This window comes from Nomascus leucogenys, chromosome 23 (genome assembly GCF_006542625.1).
Source record: "Nomascus leucogenys isolate Asia chromosome 23, Asia_NLE_v1, whole genome shotgun sequence".
Taxonomy (NCBI): domain Eukaryota; kingdom Metazoa; phylum Chordata; class Mammalia; order Primates; family Hylobatidae; genus Nomascus; species Nomascus leucogenys.
In genome coordinates this window covers 29917920-29941348 of record NC_044403.1, presented here as the reverse complement: position 1 = coordinate 29941348, position 23429 = coordinate 29917920, and the positions used below count along the sequence as shown (strand labels likewise).

Genomic DNA, 23429 nt, shown 5'->3' with positions numbered 1-23429 from the left:
TTCATGATCTGCTCTCCTTGGCCTCCCAAAGTGCTGGTGTGAGCCACTGTGCCTGGCCTAAGAACATACAGTAATGTCCAATAAGCACATTAAAAAGTGCTCAGCATCATTAGTTACTAGGAAAATGTAAACTGATCCACAGTGAGATGTCACTTCACACCCACCAGAATGACTATAACCAATCAGCAGATAACAGCAAGTGCTGGAGAGGATGTGGAGAAATCAAAATCCTCATACACTGCCAGTGAAAATATAAAATGGTGCAGGCTGGGCGTGATGGCTCACACCTGTAACCCCAGCACTTTGGGAGACCGAGGTGGATGGATCAAGAGTTTGAGACCAGCCTGGGTCAGGAGTTTAAGACCAGCCTGACCAACATGGTGAAACCCTGTCTCTACTAAAAATACAAAATTACTTTTTCACAAGATGGCACCGAAAGCGAAGAAGGAAGCTCCTGCCCCTCCTAAAGCCAAAGCCAAGGCTTTGAAGGCCGAGAAGACAGTGTTGAAAGGTGTCCACAGCCACAAAAAACAGGAGATCTACATGTCACCAACCTTCCAGTGGCCCAAGACACTGCGACTCCAGAGGCAACCCAAATATCCTCGGAAGATCACCCCCAGGAGAAATGAGCTTGACCACTATGCTGTCATTAAGTTTCTGCTGACCACTGAGTCGGCCACAAAGAAGTTAGAAGACAACAACATGCTTGTGTTCATCAAGGACGTTGGAGTCAACAAGCACCAGATCAAACAAGCTGTGAAGAAGCTCTATGACACTGACGTGGCCAAATTCGACACCCTGATTCGGCCTGATGGAGAGAAGAAGGCCTATGTTCAACCGGCCCCTGATTATGATGCTTTGGATGTTGCCAACAAAATTGGGATCATCTAAACTGAGTCCAGCTGGTTAATCCTAAATGTATGTATATCTTTTCACCATAAAAAGATACAAAATTAGCCGGATGCGGTGGCACATGCCTGTAATCCCAGCCACTTGGGAGGCTGAGGCAGGAGAATCACTTGAATCCGGGAGGCGGAGGTTGCACTGAGCTGAGATTGCACCATTGCACTGCAGCCTGGGCAACAAGAGTGAAACTCCATCTCAAAATAAATAAATAAATAAATAAATAAATAAATAAATAAATAAATAAAATGGTGCAGTCACTTTTTCGGAAGATAGTATGACAGTTTCTCAAAATGTTAAAAGTAGAATTGCCTTAAACCCAACAACTTCGCTTCTAAGTAAGTACCCAGGGAAGATGAAAATGTATGTCCACACAAAGGCTTGTATGTGAATGTTCATGGCAGCACCATTCACAAGAACCAAAAGGTCGAGACAACCCAAATGCCCATCAACTGGCAAAGGGATTAAAACATGGAATATACAACGGAATACTGTTCAGCAATCAAAAGGAAGTTCTGATGTGTGCTGCTACATTGATCAACCTCAATAATGCAATGCTTCATGAAAGAAGCCAGACGCAAAAGAACCCACATTGCCTGATTCAGTTTATATGAAATATCCAGAACAGCCTAATATAGAGACAGAGCGTAGATAACTTGTTGCCTAGGGCTGGGGATGAGAATGAAAAGTAACTCTGATGGACACAAGTTTCTTTCTGGGATGAGAGAATGTTCCAAAAGTAGATTTTGGTGATGGTTGCACAATTCTGTAAATATACCAAATATACTAAAAATCATTGAACTGGACCAGTGTGGTGGTTCACATCTGCAATCTCAGCACTTTGGGAGGCTGAGGCAGGAGGGTCACTTGAGCCCAGTAGTTTGAGACCAGCCTTGGCAACATAGGGAGACCCCATCTTTCCAAATAATTGAGAAATTTGTTGGGCATGGTGACACACGCCTGTAGTCCCAGCTATGCCGTAGGCTGAGGCAGGAGGATGGCCTGAGCCCAGGAGGTCTCAGGTCTTAGCATGGCCATGGAGGACAGCCCTCCATGATCCTCTCCCTTTCTGAGATCCTCCTCCTGCCCCCAGTGCCCTGTGTTCAAACCTGAGCGCACCCTGTAGTGTCACACTCAGCCCGGACTCCCCTGCCTGGGGTGCCCTGCCTGGCCTAGGAACCGGGAAAACCTACCCGCTTCCAAGACTCAGCTCAAGCACCTCTTCTTGCTGGCCGTGTGGGGTATTGTTTGTTTGATTGTTTTGAGACAGAGTCTAGCTCTGTCACTCAGGCTGGAGTGCAGTGGCGCGATCTCAGCTCACTGCAACCTCCGCCTCCAGGATTCAAGTGATTCTCGTGCCTCAGCCTCCCGAACAGCCTGTAGGCACCAGCCACCACATCCAACTAATCTTTGTATTTTTAGTAGCGACGGGGTTTCACCATGTTGGCCAAACTGATCTCAAACTCCTTACCTCAAGTGATCCGCCGGCCTCGGCCTCCCAAAGTGCTGGGATTACAGGCGTGAGCCACCGCTCCTGGCCTCTGCTGAGTGTTTGCTGATACCCCTCCTCTGCCCCCACTCCTGGGGACCCCACAGTCCGCCGAAGAGCCTTCTGCCCCAGCGCCTCGCCCCACTCTTTGGTCCTGTATGTTTCCATGGCTGCCTCGCCCTCTTAGGCCACAGCCTCCTGCAAAGTAGGGCCCCGTATCTCAGTTGGCTTTGCACTCCCAGTGCCTGGCACAGAGCCTGGCTCCCATGAGCACTCAACAACCCTTGAAAATTGACCGGAATCCTGGACAGCGCCAAGGCAGCGCGGGGAATGGGAGCGTGATCTGCTGCCCTCTCCTGGCAATGGGAAGCATTGTTCTAAGCACAGACACTTCCCTCTCAGCTGTACAAAAACAACTGCAGGATCGGGAAGCTGGAAAAGGAGCTGATGGAGGATAGGGGGTATGGATGCTGTCTAAGGAGACAAACTGGATTGAGGGGTTGCTGAGACTCTGCCGTCTCCCACACTTTTCCCACGTTCGTGGACGCAGGGGCGAGGTCAGTGCTCTCAAAGGAGGATGCATCCTCAGAGAGGCTCTGGCTCCCCCCACCAAACCCTATACTCTTGGATGCGATCTCGCCTGTCAATATATGCGGTTGCCATGTTATAACTATCACTGCACCTTTCATGCACTTCAGTGAGCGATCACTGAGTTTTTTCCAGCATTGTTGTAAAATTTGTTTTGCTCTTGTGTGTAAAAAGACTGTGAATTTAACCACTGGCTTCTCCTGATGTTAACTCGGCTTCCTACAGCTGGGAGGTTGTCTCTGACATTCTGGGTTTCTCAGCTTTCTGTCAAAATCCAAATACAGTCAGTCCGCAGTATCCGTGGGGGATTGGCTCCAGAACCCTCCCTTGAAGATACCAACATCACAGGTGCTCAAGCCCCTGACATAGAATGGCACAGCGTTTGCAGACAACCTATGCACACCCTGCAAGCTCTTTCTTTCTTTCTTTCTGAAGGAATATAAAACTATTTATATTTATTGACCACTGTTCACAATAAAATAAACAATATATAGTCGAATAACATTCTGCTTGCTACAGAGTTGTTTTTCCTGGCTTCTGCTGAACCAGTAAAGAAAATACTGAGTCTACACGTAAGAAATGAGTGGGGGTGTGGTAGCACCCCTCACACAGGGACATCAGCTGCAGGGGGCCTGTCCCTTGCAGACCCCTGACCGGGTGACAGATGAAGTACACTGACTCTCAGATATTCTGCTTTGCCAGTCCAGCTGAGTGTCTCCCAGCCGCTTACGGACTCCAGCAGAGTTCCTGTAAACAGTTGCGACTCGGCCCTGACCAGCTAGTGAGACTCGCATTTATTGGTAAAGATCAATTGACAAAGACTTGAGTCAACACCACTAGAGGGTAACTGACACTGTGGACTTCCCAAGTAGAAAGCACTTAAGCACCCACCGTACATCAAAGGTTAATCTTAAGACCACATGAGTAAACAAGCTAGCTAGATAACTTCCCCACATTCTTTTGTTACTACTTTAATGGATTTAACTAAAGGTAAAGGGACCAGGCTGCCTTTACCAGATCTATTACCAAAATTATGCAAACTTCTCGGCCTTCCAGGAAGATTTCTATCTCTGTAACAATCTCTAATATTTTTCCCAGCAGCCTGATTGAATCTGTACATTGGGGTACAGAAGAAACATGCAGGTCAATAGTTTAGATTACAAGAGGCTGTTCACACATTTATGGCAGCAGGTCCTAGATTGCCAACACCTCTAACCATCTCATTAGGTTTCTATGAGCCAAGTCTTATATATTCCGTGAATCATGACCTTTTAGTCAATATAGCAACAGAGATTTCAAAATTTTTTGAAGGAATGGCCCTCTGGAGAAATTGTCAAATGTTCATTTAACTCAGTTTTGTTTAGCTAATTAAAACACACTGGGATTTGTCTTGTTTCCTCATCTGGATGGGGAAACCTCCAGTGATGTCAGTGATAAAATTTTTCCTTTTAGGAATTTTGCAAACAAACCACTTCATTTATAGATATAGATGCTTTAAAATTAGCCAGTTTAAATTGTCCTATTAAGTAGAATAATTTATTTCACTTGAAATGTATGGCTTCAGGAAAATTTTCACTTTAGTGATTATCTCGTAGCTTGCTTAGAATAATGGCATCTCAAAAACATGGGTTTGCCTGTGGCTTTTGTTTCGGTGAATGTTTTTTTAAAAAACCATTTACATGTGCATTTTATGTATACACACACATAAATAAATAAATAAATAAATATCTAGAATGGTCCTTAGGCTTATAAGAAAACAAGTTTGGCCAGGTGCAGTGGCTCACGCCTGTAATCCCAGCACTTTGGGAGGCCAAGGCAGGCAGATCACCTGAGGTCAGGAGTTCAAGACCAGCCTGACCAACATGGAGAAACCTCATCTCTACTAAAAATACAAAAATTAGCTGGGTGTGGTGGCGCATGCCTGTAATCCCAGCTACTTGGGAGGCTGAGGCAGGAGAATTGCTTGAACCCGGGAGGCGGAAGTTGCAATGAGCCGAGATCATGTCATTGCACTTCAGCCTGGGCAACAAAAGCGAAACTCCGTCTCAAAAAAAAAAACAAACACACAAGTTCTGATGGAGTAATGACCGAAAATTTCCCCCAACATATAGAAAAGCTGTTCTCTAATGCAGAAGAAATAATATGCCATGGTATCAAAGGTTCTGTTCTAATAAAGGAAGCAACTACAGAAATCTTTTATTTATTTGTTCAAAGTAACCAGTGTTATTGATGAAAAAGAAACCCCAACAACTCTTCCAACACTACTTTCAAAACAAACATATCAAACTTGATTTTCACTAGAATGTAGTTATTTTGTCACATTAGTAAATCAAAAAGCAAGACCCAAATGTTATACATATATATATATATATATATATATATATATATATATATATATATTTTTAATGTGAACAATTATTGAGTTTCATCTTCTGGACAAAAATGCCAAGTTAGTCTGTCTTCCTAAAAAGCAATTACTGGCCAGGCATAGTGGCTCACACCTGTAATCCCAACACTCTGAGAGGCCAGGCGGGCTGATCGCTTGAGGCCAGGAGTTTGAGATCAGCCAACCCAACATGGTGAAACCCCGTCTCTACTAAAAGTAAACACAAAAATTAGCCGGGCGTGGTGGCAAGCACCTGTAATCCCAGCTACTCGGGAGGCTGAGGCAGGAGAATTGCTTGAACCCTGGAGGTGGAGGTTGCAATGAGCCAAGATCATACCACTGCACTCCAGCCTGGATGACAGAGCAAGACCGCCTCCAAAAAAAAAGCAGTTACAACTAAGAAAACTGCATACTTGCTTCTTTGGCCAGCATGAAGTCGGCCTCACCTGAATCTTTCCACTTCATGAGAAACATCGATTTTCCACTGCCATCTGTGGCGCCAATTACTCTTTCAGGATCAAGACCTGTGGCAAAGCCTCTTGGTTTGTCAGCAGCATCTCTTTTCTTCTGTGATTTGCTGACATCAGATTCACTGTGAGATACAGATTTTCTTTTTGTATCATCTTTTTCTTTACCAGCTTTTTGAGAATTAAGAAAAGCTTCAATTAACTCTGGACAAGTTAAATTAAAAAAAAAAACATTTTGCAAGTGAAAAGACATGCCACAGACTAGAAGATCATTACTATATATGTGTGTGTGTGTGTGTGTGTGTGTGTGTGTGTGTGTCAAAGCAAATTTTATCTATAAAATATCAAGAAATCTCACAGATCAATAACCAAACAACAAAATTCTTTTTTTTTTTTTTTTTTTGAGACAGAGTCTCACTCTATCACCCAGGCTGGAGTGCAGTGGCGTGATCTCGGCTCACTGCAACCTCCACCTCCCAGGTTCAAGCGATTATCCTGCCTCAGCCTCCCAAGTAGCTGGGATTACAGGTGCCCACCACCACGCCCAGCTAATTTTGTGTATTTTTAGTAGAGACAGGGTTTCACCATGTTGGCCAGGCTGGTCTTGAACTCCTGACCCCAGGTGATCCACCCGCCTCGGCCTCCTAAAGTGCTGGGATTACAGGCGTGAGCCACCACGGCCAGCCAACAAAATCCTTTAAAATGGCCCAAAGATTTAGACAAGTCTTTCACAAAAGAGGCTATCCAGATGGCCAATAAGTATATGAAAAGTGTTCAACTTAATTAGCTATCGAGAAAATACGGATTATGTATTATGTATCTAGCTCTACATCCCCCAGCTGCTCTAGAATGAAAAGGACTGACAATATCATGTGTGGGCAAGAGTATGGACCAACTGGTGCTCTTGTACACATCCGGTGGCAGTGAAACCTGAACCACAACTGCAGGCAATTGTCAGTATCTACCAAAGCCAAATATAAGGAAAACCCAAACCCAGCAATTCCACTTCTTAGGTATCTACCAAACCGAAATAAGCACGTATGTTCAAGAGTCATGTACAAAAATATTCTGAGAAGCTTCGTTCATCAAAGCCAAAAACTGGAAGCCCCAGTGTCATCAACAATAGAATGGACACAGTGTGGGGCGTTCAAACCATGGAACATTACAAAGCAGTGACAGGTAATGAGCTACCCCTGTCTGCCACGAGATGGATGAATTTCAGAAACATAATGCGGAAGGAAGGAAGACAGTCATAAAAGAGTCTATACTGTATGATTCCTCTTGAATGATGTGCAAAACAGATAAAACTAATCTATTATGACAAACGTCAGAATAGTGGTTACTATTGGAGATGAGGATTGACTGGGAGGGAACATCCAGGAGCCTGAAGGGTGCTGACATTTTCTACATCTTCATCTGGGTGACAGTTTTGTGGACGCATACATATGGAAAAATGTATCAAGCTATACATTTAAGATTTATGTTTTGTCTCTTTTAAAAGTAAGTAAATATGGTTTTCCATATTTCAAGCTCTTTCTCAAGTTCTAGCTCTTTGTGAGGCCTTTCCAGAATACTTTTCCCAGATGCTGCCATTCTGCACTTTGAAACTGTGCCACACTGGCTAGCCCTGGGTTCTGCTCTACTTCTCTTTATAGGTAAGCTCCTTAAGGGAAGGTAGATTCTGTCACAGACTCTGCACTCCGCAGCCTCTGGTACAGACCTAGGAACCTAGCAGGTGCTCAATAAACATCTTCCCACCGGTTGGCCATCTACAGGAAGTATAAATTTGTGGGACCAAACCCTGAGGACAGGAGCTGTGGGATGTTCTCCATCATTTTCCCCTCAGGGAAAGGAAAGAGAGGATGGTTGGGGTGCCACATAACTAATCAATGAAGCCCCTGGCAAACAAGAGCCCCTTTAAAAAAAAAGATATCCCTCTTCTCCAAGGGTGTATGAGTCTAACGAGGGACAGATTGGTCTATCCAGGAATCTATGTGGGAATCCCCACCCCTGGCCAGGGCTTCCAGCAACCTTTCTCCCCATGAGGAAATTAAACCTGAGGAGGTAAACCCAACGGAAAACCAAAATAACTCCCCCAGAGGAGGCTACTTGTAGAGAGAAGGGCTACGTAACATCTCATCTGTGAGCCTATGTGGAGCGTGAAACTCAGAGATACTGTGAATACACATTTTGGCCAAATGCTAAAGGGATACATACTAAAGTCAATATTTGACTAAACAAAAACTATTACCAACAAAGAATGAACTTCCAGGATACACGAATAAATAGGAATTCTCAAATAAATTATTATTGCTATTATAATTCATACCTTTTTTAAAAGTTAGCAGACTCATCATAGAAGTTTCATGTTATACTGAAGGAACAACAATGTCTTAATTTCTCAGTAATGACAGCTGCTGGATTGCTCCTGTGCTCACTGCAGTGCACATTTATGATCTTAAATATACGTTTACTTTCAACTGAGGATGATGGAAGTTCAGACTATTTTTACCAAGTGGCAATCCATGTCCTAGTTATGCTAATTAGATATGATAATAACCTAGACACATACATGATGCTTTTTCATGTGTAAAATTTTGTGTTCATTTTTTGGTAGAGATAGGGTCTCACTATGTTACCCAAGATGGTCTTGAATTCCTGGCCTCTAGCAATCCTCCTGCCTCAGCCTCCCAAGGTGCTGAGATTACAGGCATGAGCCACCGCACCCGGCCACAAGATCCTTGATCACACACAAGTTCAAGGAAGACAGAAATAATGACCCTCTGAAGATCCAGGCCAAAGCCAAATTTCAGTGCATCCACAGATACAGCAGGATGAAGATTTGCTACTTTCTATCTCTCCAAGAGCAAAACAGAAATATGAGTATTTATCAGAAGCAAGAAATTAGATTTTATAAAAGGAAACAAGCTTTCTTTCAGCAGGACAACCACCAAATATCCCATTACCTCCTCTCAGGGAGATCAGCTAATGGTGGGATTCATGGAAGTGTTGACACCAAGTCTACTTTTAAGGGGCTTTCAGTCTTGTTGGAATGACAAAATATCAGCAGGGGAAGCTACTGTGAGTTACGTGAGATAGTCAAGCTCACAGTCAAGTGTCCAGGAGCATAAAGCACAGATGTAATTTAACATTAGAAGAGAAGCACTCCTCTGGAACTAATGGAGCAAAGCCATATCTAGACCAGTGGCTTTCAACTTCCGGGCTGGAGACTTCCACATCTTCAACTGCATATTCCAAGGCCCGGGTCTTGTGGCTCATGCCTGTAACCCCAATTCTTTGGGAGGCTGAGGCGGGCAGATCGCCTGAGCTCAGGAGTTCGAAACCAGCCTGGGCAACACAGTGAGACCCCGTCTCTACAAAAAATAAAATTACTGGGTGTGGTGGGGTGTACCTGTAGTCCCAGCTACTTGGGGGACTGAGGTAGGAGGATTGCTTGAGCTTAAGATATTGAGGCTGCAGTGAGCCATGTTCACGCCACTCCAGAGCCCATGAGCTTAACCTTCACGCAGGTCTTCACTATGCACAGGCCTCACATAGGGGCCTACTATTTTTAAATTGTATGAAAATGGGGCTAAAATCACTAACATAAATAAATGTTTCAAGAAATATGTAGAGGCCGGGCACGGTGGCTCATGCCTGTGATCTCAGTACTTTGGGAGGCCGAGGCAGGTGGATCACGAGGTCAGGAGATGGAGACCATCTTGGCTAACACGGTGAAACCTCGTCTCTACTAAAAATACAAAAATTTAGCCGAACATGGTGGTGGGCACCTGTAGTCCCAGCTATCTGGGAGGCTGAGGCAGGAGAATGCCGTGAACCCGGGAGGCGGAGCTTGCAGTGAGCGGAGATCGCGCCACTGTACTCCAGCCTGGGCAACAGGGCGAGACTCCGTCTCAAAAAAAAAAAAGAAATACGTAATAGCTTTTTTGGTCAGTAGAGTTTCTATTTTCTCAATCAACAGACACCAAAGTTAACAAGAAAATATGTAAAAGTCCTTAACGGCTTTTTTTTTTTTTTGGCATTACATTTTTGACAAATTATACTGGGAACATTCTAACTCAGGCTGGGTGAGATTTCCAGGTTTCATTGTACTGGTATGCTGCATAACATGTATGCATACATGAACACACACATCTACATGCATTTCAGTCTTTCGAACGATCCAAATATCATATAATTATTTGGATGTTAAGTGCATTGGCAGCCTAGGAAGGTCAAAATATGAACGGTAGAAACAAGGGGTCTTCATGTGTAAATGATGGGCCCAGAGTTTGGGATCTGAGCCAGGTCAGCTCTAAGAGGCTCAGTGTGACAACAAAGTTTCTGATCCCAGCAGGAGTCACCTACAGATAAGGTGGATGATAAAAAGCGTGCTGACTTCCTCCTCCTGCAAAAAAAGGGGACATTTTGGAAGAATTTCGAGTGGTACCAGTTAAACATCTTTAATGAGAATACTAACTTAAATGGCCCGGGGAAAGGGTGAGGAGATGGAGGAAAGAGACTAAAACACGTGCACACTTTCTACAGTCATGTGTACTTTTTATGATCAGAAAAATATCACATAAACGACCAGGAAATATTCTAAGAGAAACAGTAAGTTCCTGCTCCAGTATTCAAGACTCCAATGCCTGTGGTCCCCTAGTTTCCTCCTTCACTGTGTGGGGACAGAGCTTCTCACCGGGAACCTTGCCCTCATGCCCTTCCCTGTCTCACAGACCTCCGTTTTCTTAGCCCTCTGTCCCTGTCTCCACTGCAGCGCCTATCAGATCACACGAAAACGACCGTTATTTACCAACTGCGGAGTTGGAGGCCAGCACTGAGCTAGATACCATACACAGATTCCCGCTTTTTTAACCATTAAATCACCCTCTTTTACAAATGTTACTATCTCTATTTTACAGACGAGAAACCGAGACATGGAGATTAACTAACCTGCCCAATTTAAACAGCTAACATAACACATGGGCCACCCAACGTCCCTTGCTCCAAAGCACATGCTCATTCCACTAGGGTATTAGGCTATGTATTAATGTAATGGCAGACAATCTGAAGGGCTCCACTAAGCATGTGCCGAACAGAATTAAAGGGCGGCGGGGGGCGGGGGGGGGTCCCACACTGTCCGCTTCCGATGAAGAAAAAGACGCAGGAAAGAAACCGCCACACGTGGAGAATCAGTAGGTGCAAGCCAAGAACAGTTTGCGGTAAACTGCCACCCCGGAAGCCAGCACCCACCATCCTGGTCTCCCGGAGTTCGGGGGACCCCTGGCACTGTTACTTCTGCAGAAAAGTAGTGGATTTAACCCCTACAGAGGCAGCGCCGTATCCTCTGAAGTTGTCTCCAGTCACCTAAAGAGACGTCTCAACTCATTTGGGCTGTAAATGGCTGAAGCGAAGGGCTTTTTCTTCTGCATCCCTTTCAAGTTCCCTCGGCAGGGACTACAATAAATCATCACATTATGACGCTGAAAGTTCATCTCTAAAAAGCTTTGTTTAGTTTGATGAGACTAATGGCGTCCAACGGCACAGTGCCGGGCACATAACGGGAAGTCCAAAAATACAGTTATTATTGGAATAAAAATTCAAGCTGGGCGCAGTGGCTCACGCCTGTAATCCGAGCACTTTGGGAGGCCGAGGCGGGTGGATCATTTGAGACCAGATGTTCGAGACCAGCCTGGGCAACATGGTGAAACCCCGTCTCTACTAAAAATACAAAAATTAGTCGGCGTGGTGGCGGACGCCTGTAGTCCCAGCTGCAGAGAGCCAAGATCGCACCACTGCACTGCAGCCTGGGCGACAGAGCAAGACTCTGTCTAAAAAAAAAAAAAAAAAAAATCAGCCAGGACTTGGAAAAAGAAATGTAAAAAAGGAAAATTCATGCAGCCAGTAACTATTGGAACACCACTCACCAGGCACTATGCTTAACTGGGGTTAAGTGCTGAGCAAAACCAGGCCCCTCTCTAGATGACTCTCTAGGTCCCACGACCATGGCTTAGGTGACACCGGCAGCTGCGCGCTCCACAGCGTGTCGAAAACACTCGGGAAACAAACATTGAGAGGAAAATACTCCTTCTGTGGGCCTTTAGGAAAACCGAGTGACTTTTTTCGTGAGGGGGACCCATCTTTGTAAGCATTCGCGGAAACGGCAGTTTTATTACCGCCGGGAAGGGTCCCCTGAGTGTGTGCCCCGTCTGAGTTCCGAGCTGGGCGGACCATGCCTTGCCAACCCCCGCTGCTCGCAGCATCTGCAGGCGCTAGGCGAGGCATCGCTGCCCGGCCGGGGCTTCTCGGGTCTGGGGAAATCGAGGTCTCTGCAGCGGGGCAGCGCTGTCCACTGACTCCCCCCTCCCCCCGCACGCCCTTGCCCTCTTTCCCCCAGGTAGGGAAGGGTCTACGCGGGTCATAGCAGAGACGCCACGCCGCCCGTGGTGACGGCCGGTCCCGGGGAGGGGGCGCCGCCACTGCCATCCCGCAGCCCGCGCTCTCCACACCCCGCCGCAGGCGCAGCGGACTGGTGGAGTGATGTCGGGAGATCGATCGAGAAGAATCTGGAAGAATCCGGTTAGACAGGGAAGCGGGCGGGGATGGGAGGGAGGGAGGAAGGGCCAGGGGAGGCCGCCGGGGAGATCCCGAGTCCGAGGGTCCCAGGAGAAGGCGGAGGGGGCAGGCAGCCAGAAGGAGGCAAGAACCAGAAAAAAAAAAGAAAAAAAATTCCGAAGCGCCCGCAGCACTGAGCCCAAACCGGCTCAGTCCCGCCGTCTCTAGAAAGTTCTGCACCCGCCCCCTCTGTCCGCGCTCCCGCTCCTCCCAGCCCCTCCTTCGCGGCGGGGCGGGACCAATCGCTCCCCGAGCCGCTCCTGACCCACCTACCCCAGCTCTCGCGCCGCGTGCAGAGGTGCTCAAGCCTCCTCGCTGTCCGCAGTCGGTGCCGCCGCGTCCGGCCTCCCGCACGCCCCGCAGGTAGCGCCCCCGCCCGCGGCCCAGAGTGCGCTCGCGCCCGCACCAGCTCCCGGATAAACGGCGCGCCGCGCGGAGATGACAGCCGAGGAGATGAAGGCGACCGAGAGCGGGGCGCAGTCGGCGCCACTGCCCATGGAGGGAGTGGACATCAGCCCCAAACAGGACGAAGGCGTGCTGAAGGTGAGGGGCGGCGGGGCCTGCGGAGGCGGCCGAACCCGGGACCCCGCGGGCCGCCCTTCCGCCGCTCCCGGAGCCCGCGGCCGGGCACGGGTCGAGGCGGCCGCCTTTGCAGCCTCGCGGCCGTCCCGCCGGGGGCCGGTGGCATCGCCGTCCCGGCCCGGGCTGCGTCGTTTAAGGCACCGAGGCCGGCCATGCGCTCGGCAGCGGGGCGGCCTAGGTGCGCGGGCCGAGGCCCCAGGCTCCCCAGCCGGCAGCGTCCGGTCCCGGGCAGGGGGTCGGGATTGCAGTGCCCACCCCGGCGCGCGCGGGGCGGTGGAGAGGGGCGGGGCGAGGCGACCGCCGCGGGCACCCGAACCGCAGCCCGGGGCCAGGCCGGGCCTCCCACGCCACGCCGCCCCCGACCCCGCGGCCCCAGCGGAGCTGCCAGCCGCGGGCCGCCTAGTTGGTGGCGGTGCCAGGGCTCGCCCACCCGGGCGGTGGAACACGGGACAGGACGGGGAGCGACTCCTCACAGTACTTTCCTGGCCCTTCGGCCTTTGTGCGACGCAGGCGCGACAGGGTTCCGGCGCCCTCCCGGGGTCCCCTGCCGACGTCGGGACCCAGCGAGGTCCCCACTCGCCTCGCGGCGCCCCCTCCCTCGGCCCGGGGGAGGCCGGACGCGGAGCATGCCGGGAGCTGTAGTCCCCTCCCCCCTCCGCCGCCTCCCGGAGCCAGGGCTGCGGGGTGTGGGGCGGGGAGGAGGCGCTCTGCTGTGGAGCCTGCCGCCGAGTGACCGCTCGACTACAAATAGCCTGGGGAGCTGGGGGGAGGGCATCTTGACCTGGGCCAGGACAACCTGCCTTGGGTCGGAGCAGGTTCCAGGGAGACTCAGAGATGGTGAATTCCCCGCCTGCGTCTTATGCCTTCTCCCCATCCGCTGCTCCTCCTCATCCTGGCTTCCCACCGCTGAGCTCCGCGTGTGCGGCACCCGCCTCAGGGGTCCTTTACCTGGTCCAGAAGTGCATCTGTCTTTGCACCAGATTATTTGGGACCTCAAGCGTCTGCTCCAGCAGCTCTCCTGGGGCATGTGGCTTCCCCTTCTCGCTCCAGCGTCCTGCTGTTTTCTACGAGATTGTTATTCCAGGAAGGGTCATTTCCCCTTTGATCCGCCATTCCTTCCCTTTTACCTTTCTACTCCTCAAAGCCCCTGTATATTCTTCGTGGAAGCTTTCCCTTAGAGGGTAACCGCACACCTACCAGGTGGCGCTAAAGAAGCCTTTACGTTTCTGGGAAATACTACAGCCCTGGACTTACTACCAGTGAGGAATACTCAGCTCCCAAGTCAGAGTTTAAGGTCCCATGGAGAACCTCCGGGTTCACCTATAACCTGGTGTAACCTGGTTTCTTCCTTACCTGTTTTGAACTGTTTCTATTCTCTTCACTCATTCCTCTCATTCTCCTGTCTCCAAACCAGACCTTAATCTGATGACCACTGGCATGAAGGAAGAAGGAGGAAGTGTGGCATAAATACTTCCCCCTTTGCCGATTATAATAATAATCTATTATTCAACCTTTTACTGGTCTAATCTTGCAACAACTGTAGGAGATAGGGATTATCATCACTGCTTTACAAATAAAGTGTAGAGAATTTTAAAAGCTTATCCATACAGCGGAAACTTGAACTCAGATCTCTCAGCCTTTTGTCTCCTTTTTCAAACCAAGTCTTGCTGCACCTCAAGAAAGACAAGAAGGTTAGTTGACTCCTAAGCCAAGCTGCTAGTAACTGAATCTGGAGGGACAAGTAGGCAGAGGAGGATGAACACAGAGAAGTGCCTTTATGTTCCCTCTGGAGGCTTGCAGGCAGTGCTGGTGCCCCTTTCTGCCCCAAACCCTGGGGTACTCACTTTCTCCCCCTTCCTCCCAGGTCATCAAGAGAGAGGGCACAGGTACAGAGATGCCCATGATTGGGGACCGAGTCTTTGTCCACTACACTGGCTGGCTATTAGATGGCACAAAGTTTGACTCCAGTCTGGATCGCAAGGACAAATTCTCCTTTGACCTGGGAAAAGGTAGGCGTGGTCAGTGGGCTGGTAGGATAGGTTCGAGGTGGACACAAGCTGTCACAAACAGAAACCATTTTCTCAGGACCAAGCTCAGGGAGGAATAGTTTATCACAGTCCGTTAACTCTTTCGGTCACTTTTTTTTTTGTACCGTTCTGTAACTATATTGATCTCTGTCTCCCCTTCTCCTCATCACCTCCCAACACCTTACTCCCCCTTCAAAGGTGGACTGTCTTGCATCTTAAACTCTTTTTTGTTCAGGATCACGTGATCTTTTTACAGTTCTTAGACCTGATAGCACTTAATACAACCAAGTATCTCACCTTCTAGTCCCATTTCTAAAGGATGTCCAGCTTCCCCATGAGTGTGGTGCAGTAACTCTTCAGGAGCACTGTTTGAGCCCAGAATCAGAACCCTGCTAAGGCGGTCCTGTTTGCTTCTGTACCTGCAGGGGAGGTCATCAAGGCTTGGGACATTGCCATAGCAACCATGAAGGTGGGGGAGGTGTGCCACATCACCTGCAAACCAGAATATGCCTACGGTTCAGCAGGCAGTCCTCCAAAGATTCCCCCCAATGCCACACTTGTATTTGAGGTGAGTGTTTGGCCACTGAGATCCAGGCTAAGAGCCAGGCCTTATCTCAGCCCAATGCCTGGCTGCCCTCCAGCCCTTCCTGCTTCTTGGAGACAATGTAGCCAAGGCTGAGGGTCTGGCCTTATGGGAGGAGAAATGCAGAGGGCTCTGCTGCTGCTAGTAATGGAAGTAATAGAAGCTTCGGGTGGGAAGAGGGAGGCACAAGCTCCTCTCCAGACTCAAAGCATGGTCGGGGTTAAGGCATCTTTATCTCCAGAGCAGTACCCAGAATAATACTGAAAGGAGTCGGGAGGTCAGAAACTATGTCCCGTTATAAATGGCAATACAGAATATTGGTGCTCTAGAGATCAGAAGAGGGAGCAGTAGCTCCCCTGTGGGTCAAGGGCTGAGAAAAGGCTTCACTGAGGAGATAGAACTTGACATTGTTCAATCCGAAAATGGTTGAGCCAATCCGTGGGCCCTTGAATACTGAGAAACTGCTGAGAGATGTTAGGTAATCATTTCTAATACCTACCAGATTGGGCTCATCAGGTAGTGTGAATTAGGATTATCTGGGACACATCCTGATAGGTCCTTGTTAGTAGAGCAGGTAGTAAATAGATTGCTCTCCTCAGCTTAACTGAAATCTATGTAGTCTGCCCACCTCTACCAAAGCTGAGATTAGGGCAGCTCCCAAGAACTTAAGTGCCACTCTACCCAACTCCTTGTGACTGCCCTTGTGGTCAGATCTGGCCTGGCAGTCAGTAGGGACTCTCATGGATGAGAAAGATAGTGTTTCGCTGCCCATGAGTTAGTATGGGAAGGAATTATGTCACATCTTGTCCCACAGGTGGAGTTGTTTGAGTTTAAGGGAGAAGATCTGACGGAAGAGGAAGATGGCGGAATCATTCGCAGAATACAGACTCGCGGTGAAGGCTACGCTAAGCCCAATGAGGGCGCTATCGTGGAGGGTGAGACAGTACAGTCTGGGCTTTCAATTCTAATTCTGATATTTAGGCCTTGTGTGGCTTTGGGCAAGTCACTTCCCTTCTCCGAGCCTATCTTCTTGTCCATAAAATGAGGGGTTGGACCATATTCTCATCACTCCAGATTTGAGAACACAGCTAGGAGAATCTTGGGGTGATGCAGGGAAGCTGATGGCATCTTTCCTCAGTCACCTGCCCTCTTACAACTGCCTCTCTTTCATGCCAGTCGCACTGGAAGGGTACTACAAGGACCAGCTCTTTGACCAGCGGGAGCTCCGCTTCGAGATTGGCGAGGGGGAGAACCTGGATCTGCCTTATGGTCTGGAGAGGGCCATTCAGCGCATGGAGAAAGGAGAACATTCCATTGTGTACCTCGAGCCCAGGTGAGGGGTGGGCACTTCGTAGAGTAGGCAGGCAGGCAAACCAAGATCAAAGATATAAAATGAATTGTAGAACCAGCTGTTTGTATCCTTTTTAACTCTGGCCACACCAAACATACACCATTGTGATATCCTCAGTGTACTTAGAAGTGTGGCCACAACTGTCTACATCTCCTTGGATTTAAGCCCAGTCTTTTCAGTCATAGTTGCTGCAGATTCTCTCCTCTGCCATCAAGATTTTCCTATCCCATTAATTCATTCAGTCATGACTGAAACAGCTACTACATGCCAGGCACTGCTGAAAATTCCTAGGGGTTCAGAGACTAATAGAACATTGTTTCTGCCTTCTAATTCTAGCTCACTGTTTAGTGAGGTGCTATTTAAATTAGTAATCACACTGCTGCCCGGCTATGTTATTAGAAGGGTATGAAGGATGCTGAGGGACCATCTGACGGTGTGAAGAGGCCAGGGAAGATTTGCCAAACGTTTGAACCAAGTCTCAAGGGATGGGAAGGTACTTTCCAGGAAATGGACAGGAAGCCTTTTCAGCCTGGAGCAGGTTAAGTGTTGCCAAGATGACACGTAGTGTTTTTCACCCCTCCAGCTATGCTTTTGGCAGTGTTGGGAAGGAAAAGTTCCAGATCCCACCAAATGCTGAGCTGAAATATGAATTACACCTCAAGAGTTTTGAAAAGGTAAGTTTGCTCAGGGTCTTCCCATCTAAAGTCAAGTTCCACCCTGTATGTGACTCTGGGGTAGCTGACAACTTTGTTTCTCTCCTGGGGTGTGGCAGGCCAAGGAGTCTTGGGAGATGAATTCAGAAGAGAAGCTGGAACAGAGCACCATAGTGAAAGAGCGGGGCACTGTGTACTTCAAGGTGAGCCAACAGTCACTGTCCTAAGGACACTCCCAGGAAGAGTTGCTCTGAGCCTACCCTTCCCTTGGTGACTGAGATCATTTTCTGCCAAGAAGTGGACAGGTTGGCACCTGCCATCTTCACTTCATATATGTGAGCTTGCTGGCCTTGCCAGTGGGAGGGGTGGGAGCAGGAACCTTTTGTGGCCATGTGTCACTGATGTCCGCAGGGTATAAGAGCCTAGTACCACTGAACCTATGCCAGGTGCCTGAGCCTCTCTCCCATTCTAGGAAGGCAAATACAAGCAAGCTTTACTACAGTATAAGAAGATCGTGTCTTGGCTGGAATATGAGTCTAGTTTTTCCAATGAGGAAGCACAGAAGGCACAGGCCCTTCGACTGGCCTCTCACCTCAACCTGGCCATGTGTCATCTGAAACTACAGGCCTTCTCTGCTGCCATTGAAAGCTGTAACAAGGTGAGGCCCCCTCAGAAGGCATGGAAGCAGCATTCACAGGCAGAGTTGGGTGAGCTGCCAGCATGTCTGAAACTTCCTCTTGGTGACTAGGACAGGGATAGCAGAGTGGATCAGTGGGAGCTCTGAGGTTACAGACCAAAGGCACGGATGCAAGTATTCATAGCAAGAACCTTAGCTTTAGTGGTGGGAAGCAGTTGGCAAGAAGTAGGAGGACACGGAATGGGAAGAATCACAAGAGTTTTCTTCCACCTTGGTTCTTAGCCTCTCCGCTTACCTACTTGCTTTATTCTAAAGTGAATGTTAATGTCTGAAGTCTTTTTATTTCATCCAAAGACCTGCTGTCTTCCCTCTCTGCCTGTTGGATTAAATGAGGTTCCTTCCTAGACCCTGGATTGTTCCATTTAATGCCCCAGGCCTTGTTCTTCCTGGGGTGGAGCCAGCCATTTGCATTCCTCCTCCTCCACCTGAGGGGCACCTTTGGAACCCAGTCTTGGCCAGGTGAGCTACAAGCCCTGAGCTCCCACGACGTTGCTTCCTTTCTGCATCCTTTAGGCCCTAGAACTGGACAGCAACAACGAGAAGGGCCTCTTCCGCCGGGGAGAGGCCCACCTGGCCGTGAATGACTTTGAACTGGCACGGGCTGATTTCCAGAAGGTCCTGCAGCTCTACCCCAACAACAAAGCCGCCAAGACCCAGCTGGCTGTGTGCCAGCAGCGGATCCGAAGGCAGCTTGCCCGGGAGAAGAAGCTCTATGCCAATATGTTTGAGAGGCTGGCTGAGGAGGAGAACAAGGTGAGGACTGGGGTGGGGAACAGTTGGAATAGCATCCCTCCACTTAACCTGGCTACTGTGGGCTCTTTGTGCCTTTGGTTGTCTATGCCAATCCCGGAAACCAGAAGTTGCCTTTTCCCTGGAGCATTAAGGAGCACGTGTTCCCTGCTGTTGGGGCCAGTGTTCTGTGATCAGTGCTGGAAACCTACCCACAAGCCCCAGAAGTTGGGTTGGTTGCCCTGAGTGTAATTCCCGATTTATGTTTTCTTGTGGGCCAGGCACGGTGGCTCACACCTGCAGTCCCAGCACTTTGCAGGGTCAAAGTGGGAGGATCACTTGAACCCAGTAGGTAGAGACCTCAGTGACTTATGATGGCACCACTGCACCCCAGCTTGAGTGACAAAATGAGACCGTCTCAAAAAAAAAAAAAAGTGCTTTTTGTGTGTGATAAATAAATAATACACTTAGTTAAATTCAAACTGTACCAAAGTATACAGTCAAGTCTGCCTCCCCCAGCAGAAGCAGCGGCCCCTTCAGGTTCTCGGGTGGTTCCAGTGTATTGCATCAAGGCACAGGCAGACATTCATGTTGCTTTCTCCCTTTCCCCTAACAAGAGGCAACGTGCTCTACCCATGATTTGGCGCATACTGTGCTTTTTTCGCGTAATAGTAGCTGGAGGCTTATTTTACATCAGTATTTAAAGAACTTCTACATTCTTTCTTAGGCTTACATAGTATTCCATTGTATGGATACGGTTTATCTTAATCAGTCCCTTTTTAGTGTTCCAGTGTTGTTTTTTTTTTTTTTTTTCCTGAGACAGAGTTTTGTTCTTGTTGCCCAGGCTGGAGTGCAGTGGCACGATCTTGGCTCACTGCAAACTCCACCTCCCGGGTTCAAGCGATTCTCCTGCCTCAGCCTCCCGAGTAGCTGGGATTACAGGCGCCCGCCACCACACCCGGCTAATTTTTGTATTTTTAGTACAGATGAAGTTTCATCATGTTGACCAGGCTGTCTCGAACTCCTGACTTTAGTGATCTGCCCACTCCTGCCTCCCAAAGTGGTGGGATTACAGGCGTGAGCCACCACACCCAGCCAGTCTTAAACAGTGTTCTAAACCAGCACTGTCCAGTAGAAATACAGTATCAACCACATGTAATTCAAAATTTTCTGGTAACCATGTTAAAAAGGTGAAAAACAGCCAGGCGCGGTGGCTCACACTTGTAATCCCAGCACTTTGGGAGGCCGAGGCGGGCGGATCACGAGGTCAGGAGATTGAGACCACGGTGAAACCCCGTCTCTACTAAAAATACAAAAAAAAATTAGCCGGGCGTGGTGGCGGGCGCCTGTAGTCCCAGCTACTCGGAGAGGCTGAGGCAGGAGAATGGCGTGAACCCAGGAGGCGGAGCTTGCAGTGAGCCGAGATCGCACCCCTGCACTCCAGCCTGGGCGACAGACCAAGACTCCATCTCAAAAAAAAAAAAAAAAAAAAGGTGAAAAACAAATGGAATTAAATTTTAGTTGCATTTGTGTATTTTTCAAACCATCTTCGAAATCTAACGTATATTTTGCACTAAAAACACGAGTTTGAACTAGCCTCTTACAGTATTGGCTACCATACGGGACAGTGCTGCTTAGAACAGCATTGCAGTGAATAACCTTGTGAGTTCATAATTTGTACATATACAAGTGTTTTGTTTTGTTTTGTTTGAGACAGTGTCTCTTGCCCTGCTGCCCAGGCTGGAGTGCAGTGGCACAGTCTCAGTTCACTGTAACCTCTGCCTCTAGGGCTCAAGCGATCCTCTTGTCTCAGCCTCCCGAGTAGCTGGGACTACAGGTGCATGCCACCACGCCCAGCTAATTTTTGTAATTTTTGTTGAGATGAGGTTTCACCATGTTGCCCAGGCTGATCTCAAACTTCTGGGCGCAAGCAATCTGACCACCTCAGCCTCCCAAAGTGCTGGGATTACAGGTGTAAGCCACCAGGCCTGGCCTATACAGGTATATCTTTAGGGCAGATATAGGAGAATGGGTGTATCTGTGTAATTCTACTAGGAATTAAGTGTGTGTTTTTTCACTTGGGAAGTCAGCCCATTTGCTATTCCTTTTCCTTGCAGGCCAAGGCAGAGGCTTCCTCAGGAGACCATCCTACTGACACAGAGATGAAGGAGGAGCAGAAGAGCAACACGGCAGGGAGCCAGTCTCAGGTGGAGACAGAAGCATAGCCCCTCTCCACCAGCCCTACTCCTGCGGCTGCCTGCCCCCCAGTCTCCCCACTCCACCCTGTTAGTTTTGTAAAAACTGAAGAATTTTGAGTGAATTAGACCTTTATTTTTCTATCTGGTTGGATGGTGGCTTTAGGGGAAGGGGGAAAGGCGTAGGCTGGGGGAATGAGGTGGGGAATCATTTTAGCTGGTGTCACCCCTCTTCCCTTCCTCCATTGCACATGAACATATGTCCATCCATATATATTCATCAGAACGTTAATTTATTTTGCTCCCTCTGTTAGGTCCATTTTCTAAGGGTAGAAGAGGCAAGTGGTAGGGATGGGGTCTGATAATGAACCCAGGGTGGAGAGGGAGACTCCTGGGCAGCCGTTTTCCTCATCCTTTCCCTCTCCCGGTCCATTTCCAAACGTGGCCTCCATGTGGGTGCTAGGGACATGGGAAAAACCACTGCTATGCCATTTCTTCTCTCTGTTCCCTTCCTCACCCCCAACGGTGTGGCTGATGATGTCTTCTGGTGTCATGGTGACCACCCCCTGTTCCCTGTTCTGGTATTTCCCCTGTCAGTTTCCCCTCTCGGCCCCGTTGTGTCCCGAAATCCCCTCAGCCTCTGCACGTTGCTGAAGGTCCAGGCTTGCCTCAAGTTCCGCGCTTGAGCAATAAAGTGGAAACAATAAAACCCGGGTGTCAGACAACCCTTTCTGTTCAGCCTTGGAGGGGTGGGTATGGGTCGGTACATAATGGGTAGTGGCAAAATCAAGGGGTCACCCCCTTAGTCCCAGTTGAGCTTAAATAAGTGCAGCATCTCATATAGATGCCGTAGTTGGGCAGGAAGCAGCCCCACCACGCATGGCTTCCTGAGCACTGCACAGACTGCAGCTGGGACTTGTCTGCGGCTTCACCCCAGGTTCCCAGCACTCCCTCCCTCCAGCAACCTGGCAGTTTTATGCCTCTGACACTTAGGAAGACGAAAGTATAAAGATCTAGAAGACTGGGACACCGTGCATGTTTGTTTTGAAGTTGGAATTGGTCTTCTGCCTACCTCTGATCTGGCAGAGGTATCTGCATTTTGGTTTCTTAACAAGGTAAAACTCCTGGTGTCACTAACCTCCTCCTGTCAGATAACTTACATGATTAAGGTTAAGAGTAAAGCAGAGTGTTCATGCCCAGCTTCCTTCTCAGCCTTAACAGGAAAAGGCTTGTGCTTTTTTTCTAACTATGGTTTGACCCTTAACTCCTATGGCATGATGGGGCCCTGGGAGAAGCCAGGCAGTACAAGCCAGTCATGCTGAGCTGCCTCCAGATGATCCTGGCTCCAGGCCAGAGCCCGTGTCTGCCCTCATCCCTCTCTCCTACTGTGAGCTCTCCAGTCCTTTCCCAAAAGTGATGTGGTTGTCTGCTTAGCCACATGCCTATATAGTTCCTTCCAGAAGAAATTTATAGTGGTGGAAGATGTATTTCTGTGTGAAAATTTTCACGGAGTCATACAACACAGCTGATGCTAGAGCCAGGATTAAAATTGGGGTGTGCAAGTCTCGCAGTGTGAGTATCCCTTGAGCCCAAGACACCAAGGATGCAGAGAACTGTGACTGTGCCACTGCATGCCAGCCTGGGCAAGAGAGTGAGACCCTGTCTCTTTTTTTAAAAAGTCCCAGTGTAACTGCTTTCTTACTGGGCTTACCTCACATCACAGCCCTGTGTTTGTGGTTTGTGTCTGGGTCCTCTTGGTATTTCAAAAGTAGTAGATTCTTACGCCTGCAGCCAACAGTAATCACTAACTCAAGCATTTATGGAGTAAGCCTAGCACTGTCCTGACAGCATCATGACTTAAACTTAATCCTTGCAACCATCCTACAAAGAAGGTATAACTTTAATAACCCCATTTACAGATAAGAAAACCAAGACTCAGAAGTTAAAGGGAAAGGTATGCCTGAAAGGTGAGGTCTCTGAACTAAACCAGACTCTCCCGTGAGGTTCATTTGGCTGTGGGCAAGTCTTGAGCTTCTTTCCTCATCTGCAAAAATCGAAAGCATTCCTAAGATTTCTTCCAGCTCTACATCCTGTAGGATTCCAAGAATGTAAAACTGCATTTAACTGTAGAACATTTAGAGATAAGTCTTAGTTTATGTAACAT

General features: G+C 48.6%; 1 protein-coding gene and 1 pseudogene across 1 annotated transcript; both read left to right on the top strand.

Annotated features, from left to right (window-relative positions):
- The first annotated feature begins 426 nt into the window (after positions 1–426).
- Positions 427–891, top strand: LOC100599976 (annotated as a pseudogene).
- Positions 892–12693: 11802 nt separating this feature from the next.
- On the top strand, positions 12694–21974 carry FKBP4 (FKBP prolyl isomerase 4). The gene is made up of 10 exons (XM_030804823.1): positions 12694–12991; positions 14895–15039; positions 15483–15625; positions 16455–16575; positions 16817–16973; positions 17575–17665; positions 17764–17847; positions 18117–18302; positions 18855–19094; positions 21188–21974. The coding sequence occupies exons 1-10, from the start codon at positions 12887–12889 to the stop codon at positions 21293–21295; spliced, it is 1380 nt and encodes a 459-aa protein (XP_030660683.1). The 5' UTR covers positions 12694–12886; the 3' UTR covers positions 21296–21974.
- The last annotated feature ends 1455 nt before the right edge of the window (positions 21975–23429 follow it).